We start from the raw sequence: 22,675 nt of genomic DNA, 5'->3' as shown, positions 1-22,675 counted from the left end.
CCCCTGTTATGTTGATCCAGATTCCTAACATATACTCAGCCAGTAGAAGTCGATAGACTTGATTGATTTAACTTTCCTATTAAAAAAAAAAAAAAACGAGAGAGAAGGAATTAGGTTTTTTTGAGCATTCTCGAAGCACTAGGTTCTATGCTAAGCTTGTTATGTGCAAGAATTTATTTAATCCTCAAAACAACTCTTGGAAGTTCAGAGATTATTATTCCATATTTAGAAGGAGAAACAAAATACTTGAAAAGGTTACATAATGTGCTCAGAGTCGCAGAGCCCGGATTCAAATCCATCGAAGTCTGCTTGTTGGGTCCACGTCCTTTTTAGCCCATTTTTGACTCTGCTGTCAATTCTGCAGAACGGGGCACAAGCGTGCTAATGTAAACAAACACTGCACAAGCAGCTCCCCTTAACGTGTGTCCTGTTGTCATTCCTTTTATGCTGGGTGGTACTCCTGTACCCACCCGGAAAGCTTTGAGAGGGTAATTCCCTCTTGATATCACAACATAAAAAGACGGGTAAATTTGTCAGCTGCATTTTTAGTTGACCTTCGGACTGAATTTCCCATCTTCCTTTTCTTTGCTTGTCATGGGATTCAGTAGAGGGAACGCTGGAATATATTTGCTAATATTAAATGTTTGTATTCCCATATTATAATAATGAAGGGATGCCATGAAAATCGATGGGGATGGTGAGCTCATGGCATGATGGCATAAAAAGTGCTGAAGGATCTGCAGGCTTTCCGAAGCACCAGTGAGTATTGTAAATGCAAGACAGGCACTTGAGACAGAGGAGCTGGTTTCACTAGGTGTGAATTTTTAGCCGTTTTGCATTAAAAAAAAAACCCCAAAGGTGAGTTTGGCGGATTTTTTCCTTCAATTGTTACAACAGTTTGTGGTAGAGTTAGAGCTGTTATTGATGATAAAAATCCAAAACCCTTCCAAGAATATATAGGACATGCTAGTTTACACTCATATAAACAGCAACAAAAACTTGGATTTTTGCCTCTTCCTGTAACCTTGCCCACCTTTCCACAGTAAAGCAGAACTAGGATGGTAGGCTTGAGGTTGAGGCAAAATAAGGAACCTGGATAATTCTCAACATGGACGATGAATTCTAAGTAATATTCACACGGGAAAATAAGAAAAGATTCCCTACGGCAGTAAACCACCAGGGTTATGGAGGTGGCTGGGTATACAAATTCTAGGTATGTGTTTGCCACGTGGTATTACCACCTTTGATCAGTAAAAGGTCAGCCTGGTAGACATCTGGAAGGAAGAGAGAGGTGATGGTTTCTTTTGGTGCTGGGAATTTGGATTTCCCTCTACTTGGTCTTTGTAATTGCTCCATCAACAGTGTTCACCCCCAAATTAAGTCACGATTAATATTCATCAGACTCTTCAGTAAATATCACCTCCCACCCTTTAATTTGTAAGGTTCAGTACAACAGACCACCTCTTGTTTTTTGTTTGTTTGTTTGTTTTGGTGTTTGCGGTACGCGGGCCTCTCAATGCTGTGGCCTCTCCCGTTGAGGAGCACAGCCTCTGGACACGCAGGCTCAGCGGCCATGGCTCACGGGCCCAGCCGCTCCGCGGCACGTGGGATCCTCCCAGACCGGGGCACGAACCCATGTCCCCTGCATCGGCGGGCGGACTCTCAACCACTTTGCCACCAGGGAAGCCCACTTCTTGTTTTTAAAAAGAACGACATATATGCCTCCATTTCTTCTGCTCCACAGTAATTTTAAAACAAAACATGTTTCTTAATCTAAGAATGTTTTAGTTGTAACGTCGAAAAACTTAGGACACTTACATAAAAAAACAAATAACTAGAAAAATGCCATTGCTAACATTTTAATTGTTCTAACTGAGCCACTTGGAAAACTAAATTCCTTTAGCATTATGTGTTCAGAGCATCTTTTAGTTTGGCTGTTCAATAACTGACTAAAGAACAGAGGGTGAATAACATAAAGTGGCTCCTAATATGGTATCATTTTCATTTCCTGTTTGTTGAAAGATAAATGCTAACACTAGAAGGCTTTTTTCTTTCTTTCTTTCTTTCTTTCTTCTTAATTTATTCCTCCCTGAACCACAAGGGAATAAAAAGAAAAAAAAAAAATCAAATGTGATATGGCTTGAGACTGAGTCATCCAGTTAGGATAAGCCGAAAGCTTTTTCTTTCTTGTTTTTGTACCCTTTCCCTTTTCTCTGCCTTGCCCCAATTCCTGAAACATACCCCTCCCTTAAAACACACTTTGCTTTAAAAATGTGAGTCTTACTTGATTGGGGGGGGCAGATAATTTTAGACTTAAAAAATTAATTGTTATTTAAAAGATTTAATGTTAATTATGTGACATTGATGGAATGCATCTCTCTCCAACTTTAAGGCATTATTTTGGACAAATAGTCTTTAAAAGTACTGAATGAAGATTTTTTTTTTCTATCTCTCCCTCTCCCTCTTCCTCCTCTCCTCCCTCCCTCCCTTCCTCCCCCCCCCACCCCTTTCTCTCTCTGGTATTAATCTCTTCTACATTTCCCCAAAATTCTACAGCTGTTCTCTTAATATCTGTACCTTTGGGGGGGGATACATTTCCCACTTCTTTTACAGACATAATTGTCATATGTCCCCTATGCTCAACGATCTTGAACTATCAAAGATACCATTGTGTATGAAAGAGTCCACGGCAAGCATAAAGAAGGCAGCATGTAATAAGTAGTGTCTGAGTGCCTACTGCATACATCCAATTAGCAACTCATGTGCCTTCAGAAGATAACGTTTGATAGAATGAGGAGACTTGAAGTTTTGGTACGATGAGACTAGCACATAGTAGGTACTCACATACTGAGTCCGTGAAACGAGTAAGCTTTTTCTGCATTCACTGGAAAATGGGGGCTCTCTGCCTGCCTTGCCAAAGTTGCTGGCCAGTGCTGTCTTCACCTGTGCCTACCTGTGAAGAAAGATGGAGTTAATTTTGCGTAAGTGTATCTGTGTGCCTAGGAGTTTCTCCACAACCCCAACGGATGCATTTACGAGTTTTTAGCTCCCTAGCTTATTCTCCTTTGGCTTCCTCCTGAATCAGGTTGGTGAACAGGCGTGATTCACGGTTTTGTCTCGTAGCTGTCTGTGTTCCGTGGGACTCCTTGGTGCCAGCAGGTCTAGGGCTTCCCAGTTAAAGGCTCGTGCAGCTTGTGTGGAGAAATCGCACACCAACACCTCTAGTAACTCGGAGCCTGGCAGTGGTCATCTAGGTTTCAAAACGATTCAGCACTGATGCACATTTTGTCGTGTGCCAGGGGGCCATAGTGTGATTTGGAATGTGTATCATTTGGGATGTTAAAGGAGTACTGCATCTGCATTCAAAGAAATAACAAAGCGTCTTCTCCCTACCAGCTTGCAAAAGACAAAGAGCGCCTGCAAGCCATGATGACCCACCTGCACGTGAAGTCTACGGAACCCAAAACTGCCCCTCAGCCCGTAAGTACTGAATGACGCCCGTGGGGGAACCGTACAGTGTTGCTTCTCCGCTTCCCTACCCCAAGGACGGAGGATCGCCTAGTCTGGCAGCTTTGAGTAGTGAAAGACTTAAGCTCCATCTGGTTCTGATTACCTTTTATGAAGAGGGCAGTGTGCTGGGCATTTAGGGAGACAGATATGGGATGATTCAGGCACAGTCGTTAGCCACGAGGCCCCACCATCAGCTCTTCTTTGGGACAGATGATTGATGCTACACCAAGGTACTAAAACATATTACGAGAGCTCACTAGAAGGGAAAAAACAAAACAGAACAGAAAGCAATCTTTCTGATTTCTCAATGGTGGAAACACAGAGAGAACACAGCCAGACCAGGAAAGCAGAGGAAAAAGGCATGTCAGCATGGTTTAGCCAAGAGGCAGTGGGTGTGAGAAAAGGAGTGAGGGATAGTCCAGTCCAGTCTAACTGCAAGAAAGGAAAGAAAGAGGAAACACACTGTCGGAATAGTCAGAGGCTATAATTACGGAGAACATCTAACGGTCACTAAAGAGTTTGAAGCGAACATTACTCCTTCGCGGTGAGGAGACCCAACATGGTACCCTGAAATTACATTTCACTTTTAGCAATCTCTTACTTCTTGCCTTGTTCCCTTTTATTTGACGTTCAAGAGTGTCACCAAGCACAGACAGTTAATATCAAAGTGGAAGGTGTGGTAGCTGAACCCCAAATCCTGTCTTAGGCCTCATTACTTGTTGCAAATTGATCGCTTTCACAGTTGTGTTTCTTGTACACTTACAGTTCTCAAAATCTAGTAGCTTCAACTGATTATTCACAATGGAGAGAGTGCTTTGCTTCTTGATTTTTAAGATTTGTAAAATTTAAGGGTACACTGCCTTTATTTGATTTTGCTTGGAGTCACTGTGTGAAAATTAATTGAGCGTTGACAATCTATAGTTAGTACCAGCAATTTTAATCAATATGCAGTGATGCGGCGTAATGGCAAAGTATTGGTTTATCTGTTTTGACTGATTTTTTCCTATAAATAAAGCAAACATACACCCATACGTGTATGATTTATGGTGATAGAAATAAAACGGAGTCAGACTATTAACCCAGCAAATATGGTAGCCTGCCAAGATGCAGTTGGCAGACAAAATTAATGTCTGAAACAGAACACATTACTGAGATATAGGACATAAAATCATTAAACACTTTGCACATCCATTTTTACTAGGGAAGAGCCCTTGGTTTCCATGTATTTTGCAGTAAACGGCTGTAGGACCCAATGTGTAGGCTACCCAAGAGAAAGGGGGGCAGGGGGAGGCCATTCAGTATCGTGGAGTCAGTAGTCAGCTGTGCTCTCGGTGCTATTCCTGTCAACCCCTTCTTTTAAGGAGCGTCCTGGGAATACTAGGAACCCAGGTGAGCAAATTGGTAAGATCCTGGCATGACTCCACTGAGTTCTCCAGCGGGTATAGGGAGCTTGAAACTCTCTGGAAGTCTTCAGATGGTTGTCGTTGGTTAGGGAAATGGTTTTCCCCAGGTTGAAGGGTTTGCATCTCTAAACCTAGCAACAAGGGAGAGAGTGCGATTATCTTCTCCTTCCTCCGTGGATTAAAACCAATGATATGAGGTTAGATATTAACTATGAGAACTAGAATAATGTTTGGACTCCGCACTCTAGGAATATACTCATTTGGGATCATGAGGCTCCTTGGGAGGAGGAGGGATAAAAGCAGAAAAGGAATTGCAAAACCCCCCGGGGCACTCAGCGAGCGATAGTGCTGGATGCCGGCAGGGAGCGCCATATACATAGGCCTCCATAGGCCACAAAAGGGACCCTTGGGAATCTCCATGAGGACCCGTGTTAGGCAGCCAATAAACAGGAAAGTGCGGTCCTGGGGGAAATGCACAGGGCAGGAAGGTTTGTCTTGATTAGTATTTAAAAAAATGTTTTACATGCTAGAAAATTATAACTTCGAAGGGGGACCTCCTACTAAATGTATTTTTAACTGCTCTGTTGAAAATTCTCTACCACTAGTCAACATTATCTCTTAGTAGCTCAGCACAGTATTTCTTTATTAAAAGAAATAGGCACGAATATTTTTGACTGAAAAATTAATAGCTTTTGAATTCATACGCAGCAGGTTTTCTTTTGCAAAGAAGTCCAATATCGCTGCACAGCACTTCTATAACCATTTATTTGGAGTCCAAGTCAAACCTTTGACAGTTAGAGCCGTGCTACAAGCCAATATAAAGAACTCCAAGATGTAAACCAACAATAGGCCGTCTGTGTGAGGTTTGCCATTGTCAAATACATAGATTGTTTGGATTAGTTTATGTAAATGGACTGTTGTATTACCCTTTGGGAAGAAAAAAAAAAAAGATCACATTTGTGTATGAAAAGTGGTTCCCTTCACAGGCAGCATTATAAATTCCTTATCCTGTAACTTACATGTAAGAAGTAAAAATTGGTGCCTGACAAGCAGATATTGTGTGACACTCTGTTGCCAGAGAGAACCTGCCTTCTTTTCATTCATTGGAAAATAGAAAATTTTATTATAGATACCATCTTATAAATCGGGAATTATTAAAATATGTATAGGTGAGGCATTGGGAAATTAATTATAAAAGGTAGACGTGTAGTGTTTTGCATACATTTTTACTTCTTTGCCCAAAAAAAGGGGAGGGGTGGACAGACGTAGAGCAAACCCTTGATGCTTTCAACTTTAGGGATACAGAGTTATCTGATGATCGGTTCTAAGGTGCAGAAGACTCCCTTTTGCTTGTAATTGATTTATTCCACCTGAAATAGTAGAACGCACGGTGTATGTTCAGATGCCTATCGTTCTAGACTCTCTGATTTGAAGGAAGCAGTCCCTGGGATTCAGATCTAACCTTAGCTGGGGACTCTCACGTTAGAGTCTTGCCAGGAAGTTTGTGGAGTGTTTTTTTTTTTTTTTTTTTCTTTTTTCCATTTCTGTTTAAAAAGGAACTCGGTGTTTATTTTAAAATCCTTAGTCACTAAGTGATAGAATGCTTTGCTGTAAACGTTGCTTTTCACTAAATGCCATTTGGGTGGTAAGTGTCATTTGCTGTGTCCAGTCATCCAACCCGTTCCCATTTCACTGCCAAAACCTTCTTGGATTGTTCTGACAGCAGCCCGTAGACGTGTTCGCTGGACGCTGTTGTGGAACTCATGTTCCCATTTGGCTAATCAGAGGCTGTGCTCATCTCGGGAGAATCCCAAGTTTTTAGGCGTGGGTCTGAGCGCGACTCCCACTGGAAAGCGTGGAGAGGACCTGAATAGGGGTTTACGGCGGTCCTGTTCCACACGTGCCTCCGATAACATCTCCTCCTGCTTGCTTGAAAATCTTTTAAACCGATAAAAACCTTTCCTTTCGTAATTATACCCAGGACTCAAACTGCAGTGCACGCTGTTTTCGTGAAGAGAATTCCTGGGTTTAAAATCGAATTATTGCGTCAACGAATATTTATTGGACGTGCGACAGGAAGACATAGGGTAGTTAAACCAGACAGAACCATCCCTGCCATCGAGGTGTTTGGGGTCTCGTGGGACCAACTACCAAAGACACACTCCCAGGCTCTCCCTGGCATGAGCTGTGCTGTCGGGGAGTGAGTGTGTGGACCGCTGCCCTAGACGGTGGGGGTTGAGGAAAGACTTCTGGGACAGGTGACATCTAAGGTGAAACCTAAAAGATGAATAGGAAGAAGTGGAAAGAAGCGAGTTTCGTGACTCTTTTCTCGGGTTAAGAGCAGGTGCGTGTGTCTGTGTCTCTGAGGAAGGGAACTGGGAAAGTGTGTGAAGATGATCAGAGTGTAGGGGAGAAAGGAATGGCCAACAGCAGCTGAAATAAGCTTTTCGTTTGTCATAATTCTACTAAGAAGCTTTTAATTTTATTAAGGCTGGCCCCTGCTTGGAAAAGTTTACCAGAACAGAGCTGTACATTCTAGCAATGGGGGACATACAGTGGGCAAAGGCGGGCTTGCCATACGTACAGAATGGCCCACGTGTATTGTACGTTGGCGATTTAAAAGATTTGTCTCTTTTCCGTGTTCAGAGAAGCACAAGCGAAAAATCAGGCGATCGTAAACTGTCCTAATGAGAATGATATTCTTTTGTTCCAAACTCGGTACCAGTTCATGTTCTCAAGGTAAACGCCAAAATGGATTGCTTGGGGGTGAATGCTTGTCCTTGGAGGGAGGCCTCACTCAGAGGATAAAATAATAACAACCAGCACCAAGAAGCATGTCTGTAATAATACTTCATTAAGTTAAGGATTTTTGAAAAAGACTTTTTCACTATCATATGGTCAGGAAAATACCGTAGGTCATATTCTATAATCCTGAGAACGTAAGAGGTAGGCTTTGCTTTAGGGTACTCCTCCTACCCACCGGAGAACAGCTCCCAGCTCTGGAGAAACCACATCCCTTCAGATTTGGTGGGCAAGTAATTACAGTGTAGGTACTATCTTCTTTATGGACATGTTGTAAAACACAAGAACTTGGCTATTTGAGGCGAAAGGCAGTATTAGATTTTCCTTTGCACGGATTCTCGTTTCCTCCAACCGTAGCAGTTAGGACTGTTTGGAAATCGTTTTTAGCTACTAATAAAAACAGAGAGAGAGAGAGGGAGAGAGAGAGAGTGTGTCCGTCCGTGTGTTCCCTCGCCCCATGCCCCCCGCTCCGCAAAAGGGGGGTGGGTCTCTCAACGAAGTGGCTGATTTTGTGGGCTGCTCGCTGCAGCCTGGCTGTTGAGTTGGGGGAATAATTTGATGCCGTCATAAAGAGAGATTCGCAAGCACCACACACACACACGGGATGTTTCTATACTGTTTCTCGCGAAGTCCCCCACCCTGAGGTTCATCCTGACGACCACCTTCTCGGTCACTGCCCGGCGCCAGGGCCCAGATCTAAGGCAGTAGCAGGACCAGGCAGAGAGAGCTCTCCCCAAGGCCACCCCCCAACCCCCTGCCACGATCTGGTAACATCTTTCCCGTCCCTCCAGCCTCAGAAAAGGCCACCTCTGAACGTGAGGGATTCGTGTCCAGGATTCACCTGCTCAGGCCAGTCGAACCAACAGCAGAAAAGCGAGTGAGCCCCAAAGTCCATACTGAGCGGCTGGGTCCCTCGGTGTCTGGGTTTCAGGTTGGCCTTTTGTTCTCAGCATCTGTTCTGAAGCGAGGCAAGAGCACAAACAAAAATCCAGATGAGTCCTTATGGGAATGCTTACAACAAGTCTGTTTCTGTCTGGGGTTTACCTCAGCCGTTTGTTGATTTTTAAAAAAATGAGAGTGACTCACCGTCTTTAAAAGAGAGAGAGGAGGTTACTGTTTAAAAACGAAAGATAAATCTTTCGAAAAGGGGCTCGGCAGAGTCCCGGGCAGCTGGGCTGGTTCCAGTTGTTCGGATGGGTAAGATTTCTAGGATAGTCACCCCTGGAACTGACCTGGGAGAAAAGCTGACGGTTGAGAGTGCATAGAAACTAAAAAAATAAAGCCCAACGGCAATCTTAAGTGACATAAGAATTTAAGCTTTTGGCCGGCGTTTCAAAGAGATTATCTTTGCCCAAATCATCACATGATGGAAACTTGCCATGTAGAAAATATCAGAGTTACTAACTTTTCTAAACATAGCAACTTCTTTTTAAATAGAAAATGAACACAATCTGAAAAATAGGAAAAGAAACCCTCCCAGAGTCCCCATCCCTTCCTGCTCCAGGCCCCGGAAGAAAAAAATTCTCTCTCCCAACCTGAGCTACAGTCAGAAACACGAAGCACACGTGCTTTCATTTCTAATTGATGATTCTATTATTAAGTTTTAATAGTTTACAGTTCAGGTGAATCTTGCAAGATTGCAGCACACCCCTCACCGTTCCCGGTTTGCTCTGCTGTTCTACGTCTGTAATTAATTTTTGTGTGTGTGGTGGGGGGCGTAGGGGGTCCAGTTTTTGCAGAGAGAGACCTTAATGAAAAGAGCAGGTCTGGTTTGAACGCAGAGCCTATCTTGAAACCTTCCCCCTGCCGCATCTTATCACTCCCTCGTGACCTTCCTCCCCAAAGATGGTCTCTCCTCGAGACCAGCATGTGATCATCCAGCCGGAGTTTAAAAGTTAAGAAACTTCGATCACCGTTGACAAGGTTGACATTTCATTAACTTGTTGGTTCAGCCTTCAGATGATTCCGCGAGGCGAAGCACCCTGTGTTTGGAGTTTACCGCTTTTTGTTCTTTCTTCCCTCGCAGGCTACAGTCGTGTTTGATTTGGAATCGGGGCTCCTTTGGCAAATTAGCAATTAGAGCAATTCTGTGGGAATATGTATATATGTCATTAGTTTTCCTGCAAATTAATAGCAGGGGCAGAGGTCAGGCAGAAATTTTCCACTTGACTGCAGTTCCTCTGTGGAGACTTGGCACTTGGTTCTGGAATGGCCACAGCTGCTCTCAGCCACCCTCTTCCTCTAGGAACTGTCTTTTAATTAGTTTACCTCATAGCCATCATTACAAATATTACTGCCTCCCCTCCTCGAAATAAAATTACTGTTTCTACAAAATATTCCAGTGACATCTTGCACCACTGCACATTGATGGTGGGGTCAGTCGAATGCAGCATTTAATCATTAGATCACCTCCATCCGCGTCTCCTAATTAGAGTCCTTACAATACATTTTTATCTGGTAATTAGCCGAGATTGGCTACTTCCTCTGTGGCTTATTAGAGACGGCCCAGCAGTGGGTGTGAATCACGGTGTCATTTGTCAAGCCTGGTAAAAAAAAAAAAAAAAAAAAAACCCTCTCTGCTCTCTTCGGGCTTGGTGTTGATTTCCACTTGGTACCTGTGTTTCAGAGCCTCCAGAAAATTCAGCTGCATCTTTCTTCGTGGATCGTGCTAAACGGGAGGGATTTTCTTCCCGACTGTTGCTTTTTCAGTAGAAACAGTCCAAGTATTAAGGCTGCAAGAATGACATTCTTTGCATGTTTTATGACTTTGTACCCGTATCGTGGGGCTTGTCTGTTCTTGTAGGTGAGCTCCCAAGAGATGGGCCTGCACTTGCTGAATGTTTCCACGAGTCTGGGGTTTGGGCAATTAACTAGAACCCAGTGGGCCTGGTGATCTTCCTCACAGAACTGGAAAGGAGCGTGCATGTTCCCTGTGGATGCTGTATTTATATTATGATTTTCATTACCTTTTAAAGAACGCCGTGGTGTTGAGGGTACTGTTCTTCCACCGAAGAGCCCAGAAGCAGAGTTAGTTCTCGGAATTGTTTTACGGTTGCTCTGCCTGTTTTCCTTTGATCAGTGTCTGCATTTGACGGTAAGCCCTTCGAGGGCAGCAGTTGTCTGTTCTGTTCCTTCTTCTGTCGTTTCAGTTCCCATTGCCGTATGTTTGCTGGGGAAGATTTATTGAATGTCAGTTGTAAGCAGGGATAAAAGCTAATCCCCAGGTTCCTTCCAAAAATGAGCGTGCAGAAAAATGAACCCGGATACTGTTGATGGTTCCCGTTGTCTGGGCGTAAGGAGACTGCTATACAGAGGGCCTAGAATCTCCAGTGTGTATGTGATTTTGAGTCCAGGTTGTGAATATGGACACATTATTTAATCTCCCGTGAGCCTGTGTTTGCTCATCTGTGAAACGTGAGTAACAACATCTCAAGTGTTCGTGATGGTATGAGAATTCAGCGAGACCAGGCGGTGGCCCGGGCTTCACAGCGTGGTCTTTACAAATGGTCCCCGTGACTTTCCCGAGCGCTGGGATCCTCTTAAGCCTAAGAGCATCTGCATTTTAAAAGCTGTATACTGATGAGCATTAGCCTTCCGTGCGCTGATTTCCTTGACCCGTTGCTGGGGCTGATGCTTAGACAGGCTGTTCCTGTACTTGGTCAGTGATGAAGGCCCAAGGCAAAGAGGAGGTCAGCCCCAGCCTTCCCAGATCTGCTCCATCCCGCCGCGGCTGCTACGCCGGACCGTGAGCACTTAGTTTGCAAATGTGTGTCACGAAGTCAAGTTTCCAGCACTAATAAGAAAAGCAGCTCCCAGCGTCTGCCCAGCTTGCTGGGGGATTCATAAGGGTGGTACCATCTCCACAGCTTGCTCTTATCAGGCATGGGGGAGCATGGGGTGTAGGGATTGGTGGTGGGCGGGGCGGGGCGGGGTGGGGTGCGGCGGCGGCGGCGGTGGCGGCGGTGGTCTGGTGTTGGCTGAGTCAGCATTTAAAGGGAGGGAGAAAAAGGAAAGCCCAACCAAAAGCTTGCAACCCAGCGTTCAGTTTCCAGTGCCATGTTTATGTTTTTCCATTAATACTTTCTCAACGATATTTGATCTTTCTCATTACTAGGGTATGAGTAAGGTTGAGTCTTCCCAACAAATTAGAACTCTCTTTTAATCTGTTCTTTGATTATGATCTCAGAGGAATCTCATTTTTAATACTTTCCACAAATAATGTCTTGGACTTAGGACTGTTGCAGTGGTGAACCAGACTTAATTTGTTAAGTGATTCACAATCTGGTTTGAGATAGTGATACCAAGTAAGGCTACTTTGCCAAACTTTCTTGGACTGGGGGCAGCTACGAGTTCCTCAGAGGGCAGTTCTGGGTAAACTGTAAGAACTCTGTTGAAAACAACCAAGTTCTTCAGTGTAGCCAGACTTAATATTTCAGTAGCAACGAGTTTTTGCAAAGGGGGACAGGCTCGTGTTTGCAGTTATTAATTAGAGAAACACTTCAAGGTGCAGGCGAAACAGATAGAAAGAAAGAAAGAAGGAAGGAAGGACCGAAACAGGGCTTGTTGATTTTCCTCTGTGCTCCTGCAAATAACTAGCGTGTGTTTCCGGACTTGAAGCGTTGGATTATTCCATTTTGTTACTACACATTTGAAACTGGAAGGAAAAAAATTAAAATGTTTTACAGTTCCAGATCTCTCCTATGCCCTATTCTTTTTAAACAAATGATTCCAATCCCATACTGGATAGAGTTTAATGAAGGTGACAGAGAAAGCTTTCAAAGATTAGTCTCTGCCAACTAATGGAACTAAATGGATGTTCACTGGATCCGGTGCCACTCTTTTTAATACAAGTCACAGGCCAAACCTCTCAGCAGTCGTTCCCGTCCGTGAAGTTTCATCCTGGAGTTGAGTGAGCCCGTCCCAGTGTGGTGTAGCCAGTGGCTATATGTGGCTACTCTAGTACAACTTTCCTTTTTATTAAAATTAGGTAAAAACAGTTTCTCGCTTGTACTAGCACATTCCAGAAAGTTCTGAGAGCTCAGGTTGATACCAGTGTATCCCAACTGGTGTTTCCTGAAACATCAGCGTTCGTGGGGCTACAAGGACTCCCTCTCCCGCTTCGAGATTTACAAGGCATACTAGGGTGCAAAGTCGTGCTTAAAGAAACGTCCTGACCCAGAATTTCTCAAACTCACCAGGCTAGGTAACCCCTTTTGGGTCTGTAAACGCTTGTTTAACTGTCTTTGGGAAAAAACCTGTCTCAGCAACAACAGGAAAGGAGAACATCGTAAGAGATATTATTTGATAAACTACATGGGGGAAAAAAATCTGAAAAGGAATATATGCGTATATATAGAGAGAGATATAGGTGTGTGTGTGTGTGTGTGTGTATCTGAATCACTTTGCTGTACACCTGAAACTAACACAACATTGTGTAAATCAACTACAATAAAAGAAATAAATTAGAAAAAAAAGAATCACAGGACAGGATGCTAGAAATTTTAGTAAGTAAATAAAGTGAATGGTTTTTACATGGGAACTCGCCTCCTGTTTCAGCTGATGATAAAAATCTACTGTGAGGCATAAAACTAGCCAGGCCTCCCCTGTATAATTCCTGCTGCATTGCAGATGCTTTCTTGGTTGCTCTGTTTTTTTCTGAAGGTCTTCTAAGAACTGTTCCTTTCCTCACAGCTGAATCTGGTATCAAGTGTCACACTCTCCAAGTCTGCATCAGAGGCTTCTCCACAGAGCTTACCTCATACTCCTACGACCCCCACTGCCCCCATCACTCCCGTCACCCAAGGCCCCTCCGTCATCACCACCACCAGCATGCACACGGTGGGACCCATCCGCAGGCGGTACTCAGACAAATACAACGTGCCCATCTCTTCAGGTAGATGCTCCATTTTTGCCGCGGGGAGAACTGTGATCGGCAATGCTTGTCGACCAGCCTCTTTGTAAAGAGTGATAATTAATAGGACAATGATTCTTATTTAGCAGATATTGCGCAGAACCAAGAATTTTATAAGAACGCAGAAGTTAGACCACCATTTACATATGCATCTTTAATTAGGCAGGTAAGTAAATAACGCGGTATGAGAAATTATATCGGAAGGTATAGGTGTACATGGATGTATTATATTGATGCAGTAGATTTAAAACCGTTTAGTATGCAAGCATGCTAAAACCTGTTCTATAAGGTTTTTTAAATCTGCAATATATAACATAATTGCTTTTGATTAAGTATTACAATACGATGTGATTATTAGGAAATTCATTTCACACAACAGTGAAAATGAGCCTGTTTAAAGATGGCAAGTCAATTATCACAAGCTACAGTAATCTCTGATCCCTAGAATTAATCTGAGCTCTAAATAATTACTGAGCTTTAATCAGCTAGTGAAATGTTTTGCATTTCTCTTTGATTCTGCTTTATGAATGACTAATAAATTAATATTTCTGTACGGAAACAGAAAGAAAAACTCCAAACAATTAGATAATTCCATTTTGCATTTTGCTATTGAACTGGTAAATACAGCCATTAATCTTAGAGCATTTCGTGAAACCTTCCTTAGGATTTAGCTCAGCGTCACGATTATTTTATGTTTTCAAGAAACCGTACAATGGCGGTTCTGTTGATTTGGTCATACATTATCTTTCTCTGTTGCCTTTGCTTCACAGGCCATTCTCGAATCTCCAGAGAAGCAGCTAACACTAAATGAAATCTATAACTGGTTCACACGAATGTTTGCTTACTTCCGGCGTAACGCTGCCACATGGAAGGTAAGCTTTCTTGCAGGCCTGTTGAGTCTTGGGTCTTGGCATTTATAGGAGAGTTTGTTGTCGGTAAGATGCAGGTGTTGTAAGTTACGAACATATTGTTTGGCTACATTCGAAGAGTCTAATTTGTAGGCATACTGGATTGAGAAAATAATTCCACTGGGGTTAAAATGCTGGGATGGAAGAGTCCCATTATGTTGGCATAACGAGTAAAATCATCTCTCTCTGGTTGGAATGTGTAGGAAGTTGTCTCGTGTACACAGACCTCATGGTTTTCCGTCTTCAGCCACCAGCAGTATTTGCAGAGAATGCGTAGATAACTTTTGTGTGTTTTTTTTTAACCATCAGGAACCTGGAGAAATGATCAGATACACTTGATCAGATACACTTAACTTTCATTGGTTGGATATAAGCTCCTTAACCTATGCACTCCAAGTACTAGCAAGGTATATTGGAGTTATTACAGGAGAACCCAATATATGTATTATTAAGGGTTTGTTTGTTTGTTTGTTTAAGTCGAGAGACTGTCCATCGGATATTCATAGGCACTCTGGGGAAGAAAAGCAAATTCTGAAATATGTGACTTGACTGTAATAGCATTTGCTGTAAAACGGGTCAGATTCCATAGCTCCACCTGGGATGCCCCCAGCAAGCCTTGGGGGTCACATGAAATACCTCAATCCCAGTTCAGCAGCTGGTTCGTGGGTTCTGTTAGTAGTGATTCCATTGTATTCGGTTAAGCCCTCACCAGTCTTTGGATTTTCCCACTTTAAATTTCTCGGTTTTTAATAGTTTTGCTTTAGAAAAAGGGTCAGCAGATACAATCTGAGAGTCATATATTTTTTTTCGCACCTTTACTACTATCTAGAATTCTTGTAATCCCTAAATTCCAAAAAACTTAGAAATATTTAAAATGCAAATATTTTTGGATATTTTACGCGTTATTATTAGAAATAGGATAGGAATTTATTATAGGATGCAAGGAAAACATGCTTTGCTGGATATACAGGTCTTCCTTGCTCCGTTCGTAATTTATATGGGAGAAAAACAACAGCAGAAACAGAAAACGCTGTTTCCTCTACTACATTCTTCATCAAATAGCGTTTTGAAAGAATATAACCAAAGAATTAATTCATCAACCTTACGGAGCTGTGAATCATCTCTGATGGCCCAAGGTAGCTTTTTTATTTCCATTAAGACACGTGGGCCCCGAAGGAACCTAGGTTCAAAACCCTTCCCTTCTCTTCCTCAGCCTGCCTTGAGATGTAAAATAGAAAACAGTCTTCAGCTGTGAATGCTTTTCAGAATTTCGGAAGTATAAGCATGAAGCAGACATTTTCTTCAGATTGCCTTTTATAAATAGCGAATGATCAAGTTTTAAAATAATTACCCGTTATGAATGTGATATTTAAGCTCAGATCTTCAGATTTAACTTTTTCATTTTCAGAAACTGCAGGGAAAAGTGCCCTTCATATAAACAGTCCTAAATGAAGTATTTAATGACTCATAAATACGTATAATTTTCTCCATGTGTCCTTATTTGTACTGTCATCTTAGACAGAAGATAAAATGCCCAGTTAAAGTCATGAGTGGAAAGAGTTCACTCAGCTTTTGTGGGAAACTCTCCATTTCCAGTTGCTTTTGCTTGGATGCACAGTCTTCGAAAACAAAACTTAAGTTTTGACTTTACAGTTTTATTTTACATGGCTATATAGTTCAGACAGGTCTACAGCAGTCCTGTTTTTCAGACATGGCTTTACAATGTACACTTCTGTACATTTTGATACTTACTGGAAAACTTAGACAGTGATTAGGATGAGATGATGATTTCTTTTCCCAGTAAGGTGTCTGATAGGTACACATGCTCTGTCTGGACTTTTTTTCTTTCTTTCTTTTTCAGGAAATTTGGGTTTATTTATTTCAGCCTCCTCAGTGTCATGGTAGGAGATAAACAGTAGACCCTTAGCATCCTTTATCCTCTGCCTTTGTGCAGTATTACAAAAGAAAGTGCCCACTTAAAGACCAGACTACAGTTTATACGCCAGGAAATTTGCCCTACTAGCTGTAGTTATAACATGCCCAGCATTTTTCAGAGATGTTTGTTGTAGACCTATCAAACCTGTTTGAATCAGGGGTGTCCTTTCGTAGTCAGCTGGAAGTCTGAACCCACCCCAGTTATGCTGACATTCCTCAAAAATTCCTTGAGCCTTTGTCCTCTGGCTTCTCCTTGTGAGCAGTTCGTCATGCCACGTGATAACACTTCTCTCGTCACCTTCTAAATATTCCATATCAGACAAGAAACATCACCATTCTCTAGCATGACTCCTCACAGAGTCGCTAATGGCGATCATCCAAAAACTGAAACACCTCTCAAAGTAGAGATCAAGATTTTCCACTTGAGGGCCTCCCTGGTGGCGCAGTGGTTGAGAGTCTCCCTGCCGATGCAGGGGACACGGGTTCGTGCCCCGCTCCGGGAAGATCCCACATGCCGCGGAGCGGCTGGGCCCGTGAGCCGTGGCCGCTGAGCCTGCGCGTCCGGAGCCTGTGCTGCGCAACGGGAGAGGCCACGGCAGTGAGAGGCCCGTGTACCGCAAAAAAAAAAAAAAAAGATTTGCCACTTGGAAGGATGAAGTATATCACAGGTTAAGGGGAGGAATACAGACTGTGTGAGCAATAGCAGCAGATGGATTGAGGGACTTACAAGGCATGTGAGGTGTGGTGTAAGTATCCACTTCTCCAGCCCCTGTTGTCACCTACTCATTCCCTATAAGAAGAAGGTTGGGAGTAAATGATACGGGTCTCCTTGAAATAGCCTCGTGTCCAGGTTTGAGTGTCAGTCAATCACGTTCACCCAGGAGAACTCAAAAAGAGATGAAGCCATGCTTGTTAACTGTACCTAGTGTAAGTAAGGGGTGCGGATTATTCCTGAAACTCAGGAAGGATGAGATGTCAAAAACTCTTCACCCTGCAGTTGAGATGCTCCTTTGGCAGATTACACATGTCAAGGGTCTCAGCTTAGGAGTGACGGGAAATGACTTTGAACCCTAAGAAAGAAACGTGTCTATGGAAAGAAACCATCAACTTAGAGTATCCTCATTTTGCCATTGTGAGAGTTCTACTCATGGGTTCCTTTGGCATTTTCTCAGTTAATTAAAAGCACTTGCCCATAGTAAGGGCCAACATTTATATAATTGGGAAGGTAAGACCTAGCTTGATAATGGATACTGACCCACTGCAGGGTCATGTCACTCACTGCCGCCCCCGCCCCGGTCCTATCAGCTACAGGAGGTGATACTCTCGATGGTAGAAATCCAATGTCAATTTCTTCATAATAGACCTGAGCAAATGTGTCGAAGGTGTTAAAGCCAACACTTTGACGAATTAAAAAGAAGCAAAATGTATTTAACAGTAGGAATTATCATCTTTCATGGTTTAAAAAAATTAAAATAAATTACCCCTTTTGTCTGAGAGACAAGTGGGTTTAAAAGGGACGGTTTTGTGCTTTACCTGTTTCCTGATTTTGAAGTCGTATTAACGTTACTTTTACATTTTGGCCGTGAAACCTATTTGGGGGCTAATAGGCGTATTAAAAAAAATCTTTCCTCTGTTTAACTGTTCACCAGAGACTAGACTAAAATGCCAAAGCACAATTAAGTCATCATTTGGGGTTTTGATTTTGGAAGAGGCCCCCCCTTCACCACAGGAGGGTCATCCATGGGGGTGGGAGCTACAGTTCTCGGGGACGGTTTTACAACTGTGGACTGTTAGGCTGAATGTACTGCTGTTTTTGGAGTCTTTTCTTATAGAAAATGTAAATGTTCTCTCTTTTATACTTGCTGCAGAATGCAGTGCGTCATAATCTTAGTCTTCACAAGTGTTTTGTGCGAGTAGAAAACGTTAAAGGGGCAGTATGGACAGTGGATGAAGTAGAGTTCCAAAAACGAAGGCCACAAAAGATCAGTGGGTACGTCCACCATGTTTGAACTTCTTAGCCTAGCTTGGATTGCGCTAACAAGTGTTAACTAGAGGCTTTTGGCTGCTAGATGGTGTTAGACCAAAGAACTGGTTTCACGTTGTCTCAGTTAAGGGAAGCAAAAAAGCATTTCATCCCTCCTGTTTTGTATACCCACCAGTCCCCCTGCCCTGCTTGCTGGTCTTTGTTGCATCACATGCTAGTAGCTTTTAGGTGGCAATGCATATTAACCCTCACAAACCATTGGCTTATGCTTATTGCATTTTATTTTCTTTCTCCTGTTCCCTGTATTGGATGTCTGTTCTGCCCCCAACCCCGCCTCCTTTTGTTGCCACTTCATCTCCTTTGCTGCTGCTCCTATCCCAGGGTGCCATTCGCACCAACCTCTCACTGCATAAGTGCTTTATCAGAGTAGAGGATGAGTTTGGGTCCTTTTGGACAGTTGATGATGAAGAGTTTAAACGTGGCCGCCATATTCAACGAGGCCGTCCTCGCAAATACTGCCCCGATGAAAACTTTGACGAGCTTGTCGCACAGTAAGAGCCTTTACTTGCTTTTGTTTTTTGTTTCTGCTGTTGCTTTGGCTTTGCATGGTTGACTCATCCCATGATAGTTTTGCATTTCACCACGTAGCAGTGCCACGGCTTTCTGCAACGGAACTAAATCGTGTGATTTGTACATGTATTTCTCTCGTTTCTCTTTGGAACACCAGTGCCTTGAATAATGCTTTTTTGACGTCTTTAATGCAAATATCGGTTGGCTTTTGATTCAGCAGCTTTACGGGGACCCTATAACCCAGTGCTTTTGCGTGACCCCCTGATTCCTCCAAGTGAAGAGGAAACTTCCTTCTTCAGAGTTAAAATGTGTATTTACTGGGATACATTTCTTCTTCTTGGCTCACTCAGTATAACGATATAAATATAGTGAAATGAATGCCAAAAGGGCCCCAAGCATGGGAAAGAAATGGAGACCCGTGCCTCTCCTTCCTTTAGGGACCATTGGGAAACGTACATAATTTCCCGCCCCCCCCCCCCCCGCCCACGGAAGCCACCCCTTTCTTTCCCTCAGTAGCCTCCTGTATGATTTTTTTTTTTTTCAAGTATTTGTATCCCTCCTGGCTACAGCTGTCCTTAAAACAACATCTATCTTGTCTTCATTTGGTCGGTAATGGACACAGCATCAAATTATTCTCGTACCCTCCCAAATTGCGGCTGTGCCCGAAGGACTGGAACCCCAGCCTCGGCTGCCTGACCCTCCCCTGGAGTAGCCTTCTCTCCATCTTCTTCTTTTGGCAATAAATGAGCCTTGAAGATCTTTTCTTCGGAGCTACCCTGCCGTTCCTCTAGCATTCATTCTAGAATTCAAATCCTGGAGAAGCTTAAGAGGCAAGATTCCTCCCGCTGGCTCCCAGGAAACCCTGCCAGTCCGCTCGCTGACTTCCCCAGCCCGAGGCCCTAGAGCATCTGCCTTCCTGCTGGAGTCCGGGCGGGTTACTACCCATTTACAGGGAGGTCGCTGTTTTGTGAGACAGACAAAAGTTCATCCGTGGAGGGAGTGCCCGAGGCGTTGATTACTTAATCCAAAATTTTACCCCCAGTTTGCTTGAACGGGCAAACTCTCTCCCACCCCGGGGCGGGGAGGTTCACACAGAGCAGCCCCCCACAAAGCCAGCGCGCGGCGGGGGGGGGGGGGGGCGAAACCCACCTTTTCTTTGGTCTTCTGGCTGGGGGACATTTCTGATTGATTTGGAAAGATAGCGGCAAGCTTAAGACGAGACTTCGCGAAAAACACTCGGGGGGTTGATTGCGTTTAACTTTGAGTTTTTATCTTTCTCTTATGCAGTAACCCTTCCCTTATTAAAAACATGCAGACCAGCCACGCCTACTGTACACCTCTCAATGCAGCTTTACAGGTAAGATGAACGGCCGTCCGGACTGTGCCGCGGAGGCACATGGCTCCCGCACTCATTTCAAAATATATTAGCCTCGCTCTAATTAGATATTAAATTTTAATTCCGTTAAACTTTTTTCTTAAGTGCACAAAGCATCGTACTCCCTGGAGGCAGGCACGTCGGGCTGCTTCGGCATTAGCAAGATGCTTAGCATTTTGAATATTGTGGCAAAAAAATTAAAAGTTCACTTATTAATATTTATCAGCAGTATCATAATTTCCATCCTCTTATTTCAGAATTTCACTTGAGGCAAAAATACCACAAGTGTAATTACTCTAGCACAGCTATTAATGTGCTGGGTGATAGGCCACTGTGTCACATGACCTTCTATTGTTCACGGGTTTAAAGAGAAAGCGGAGCTTTTTTTTTCTTCTTCTTCTGCTCCTTTTTCTTTTCAAGTCCAGTTTGGCCTCTTTTCACTGGGGAGAGCGGGGCGGGTGGGGTTCGGGTCGCTTGGTAAAAGTAAACTGTTTTTGTTCAAGCGATAGAGGTGTTGAAGGAGAGACTCTTTAGGTTTCCAGCGGATTGCTCAAGGTTACGTAATAAGCTCGCAGAACGTTTGTTTCCTACTGACAAACCAGGCCCTCCCTCCTTACGTAACCGGCGTTGCCAGGGGACGAAGCCACGGGGATTGAGCAGGAGGGAGGTTACCACCCAAACGTGAGTTACCGGGGCAGCCCTGGCACCCGTCAAGCCTTTGAATTATCGCATATTGCTCCGTTACCCAACAGTAAAGTCATCTCTCAGGTCGAAGAGAAGACTGTAGTACACTTCCTTAAGGTTTACCTGGGTACCCCCCTCCAGAGTTCGTAGGTAGGCAGGGTCCTTTGGCCCGTCCGTGGTCCTGTTATGTTTTGACCCACCTGGATTGTTCTAGACCGCAGTCCAGAGGGATCTCGGTAACTTAAATGACAACAGTCTACACAGATGGATCTGACGTTATGTGATCCTAGCCCGTGACAGACCTTTGCAGCATGCGTTCTCGATACTTAAACATGACAACGTCATGGGCTCCTGCAAAGGGCTGTAACGCACAAACAGATACTAAAATTTTGTGAGGGAAGGGCGCAAATGAGAGAAGTGTAAAAAAGGCTCCTCAAGGGACGCTAATGATGCAAACTCGGTGGAGACGCTCAGCGTTGAGGGGAACAGAGTGCAGGGAAGAGGCCATCGGGAGGGGAGCTCTGGCTATTCCTGTTTAACAGCGGTTTGCTGAGCACCTCCCCTGCGCCCTGGAGAACCGTTTTCCCAGTTCGGTCAGCAGGAGCTCAAGGCTCCGGAGGATGGATGATACGCCTCTTACGCAGTTTCAGTTCAGAGGCAAATTCACTGACCTTAGCTTTCGCGCGCACGCGCGTGCGTGTGTGTTTAGCCTGAACCAAATTTAAGAGGAGGAACTGCTTTCTGACAGTTTCTTTTAATTACTTGCAGTTCACACCGTAACTTTCGAAAAGCAAATGAAAAGCACGCTTAGATGCTGCCACTGTAAATACCGTTCATTAGTAACTATTTTCCCTGGAGTGTTGTAAAGTATGAATTTAAAGGCCGCTCTACCTGGAATCGTATTAAGATCACAGGCACATTTTACATTCATGAGGCGGCAAGGCCAAAAAAAATCAACAACGACGACACAACAACCCACCAGCAACGGTGATCCTCCATCCTCTGGATTCTCTTGACTCTGTGACTAATGTCAGTTAGGAGGCTTTATCATTACAGAACTGTTCTCACCTCTAAAACATTTGCTCCTGGCCTCCTCTGCACCCTTTCTTATTTTCAGCCATAGCCCCAAACTCTGCTGCCGTTTTCCAAGAACACTTGGTGTCCATCCTGCAGTGAGGTGAATACATGCATCTCAAGTCATGATTTGAGGAATGGATCTTTTTCCTCTCCTCTAGGAGTCTGGGTCCTGGGTCAGTAGACGGTCCCCTAGGACAACTTTCTGCTGTGCAAATTAAATAAAGAGTCTACCAGCAGGCCTTCCCTTCCCGCCCACTTGCATTTTTCAAGGCAAGTAAAAATAATAGTGGAACAACATCTTCAAAAGATTACTAGAGCAACATAACGCGTGATATACAATATATAAAATAGGACAGCCGAATCCACTACAGAAATAAAACATTGGACTCGGGACAGATTGCAGTATGCTCTGAAAAAGTGAAGTAACTAAGGGTAACCGTAAAGCTTCGTATTTATAGACTGCCTTTCCCCCGGCCGTCTCAGAGCGGTTAACAAACATTCCAAGAGGGACAGGAC

General features: G+C 43.7%; 1 protein-coding gene across 15 annotated transcripts in view; it reads left to right on the top strand.

The window, feature by feature from the left end:
- The window catches only part of FOXP1 (forkhead box P1), a 595,507-nt gene that overhangs the window by 559,326 nt on the left and 13,506 nt on the right, over positions 1-22,675 (top strand). For 14 of the 15 annotated variants that reach the window (XM_060022897.1, XM_060022898.1, XM_060022901.1 and 11 more), the window contains 6 exons: positions 3,397-3,480; positions 13,407-13,608; positions 13,713-13,792; positions 14,397-14,498; positions 18,338-18,459; positions 20,311-20,380. In XM_060022897.1, the coding sequence (XP_059878880.1) occupies positions 3,397-3,480; positions 13,407-13,608; positions 13,713-13,792; positions 14,397-14,498; positions 18,338-18,459; positions 20,311-20,380 (660 nt within the window). The remainder of the gene's footprint in view (positions 1-3,396; positions 3,481-13,406; positions 13,609-13,712; positions 13,793-14,396; positions 14,499-18,337; positions 18,460-20,310; positions 20,381-22,675) is intronic. The other variant, XM_060022907.1, reaches the window with a different exon arrangement.

Source organism: Delphinus delphis, chromosome 10 (assembly GCF_949987515.2).
Source record: "Delphinus delphis chromosome 10, mDelDel1.2, whole genome shotgun sequence".
NCBI lineage: Eukaryota > Metazoa > Chordata > Mammalia > Artiodactyla > Delphinidae > Delphinus > Delphinus delphis.
The sequence above is the reverse complement of the archived record's forward strand: the minus strand, read 5'-3'. Positions and strand labels throughout refer to the sequence as shown.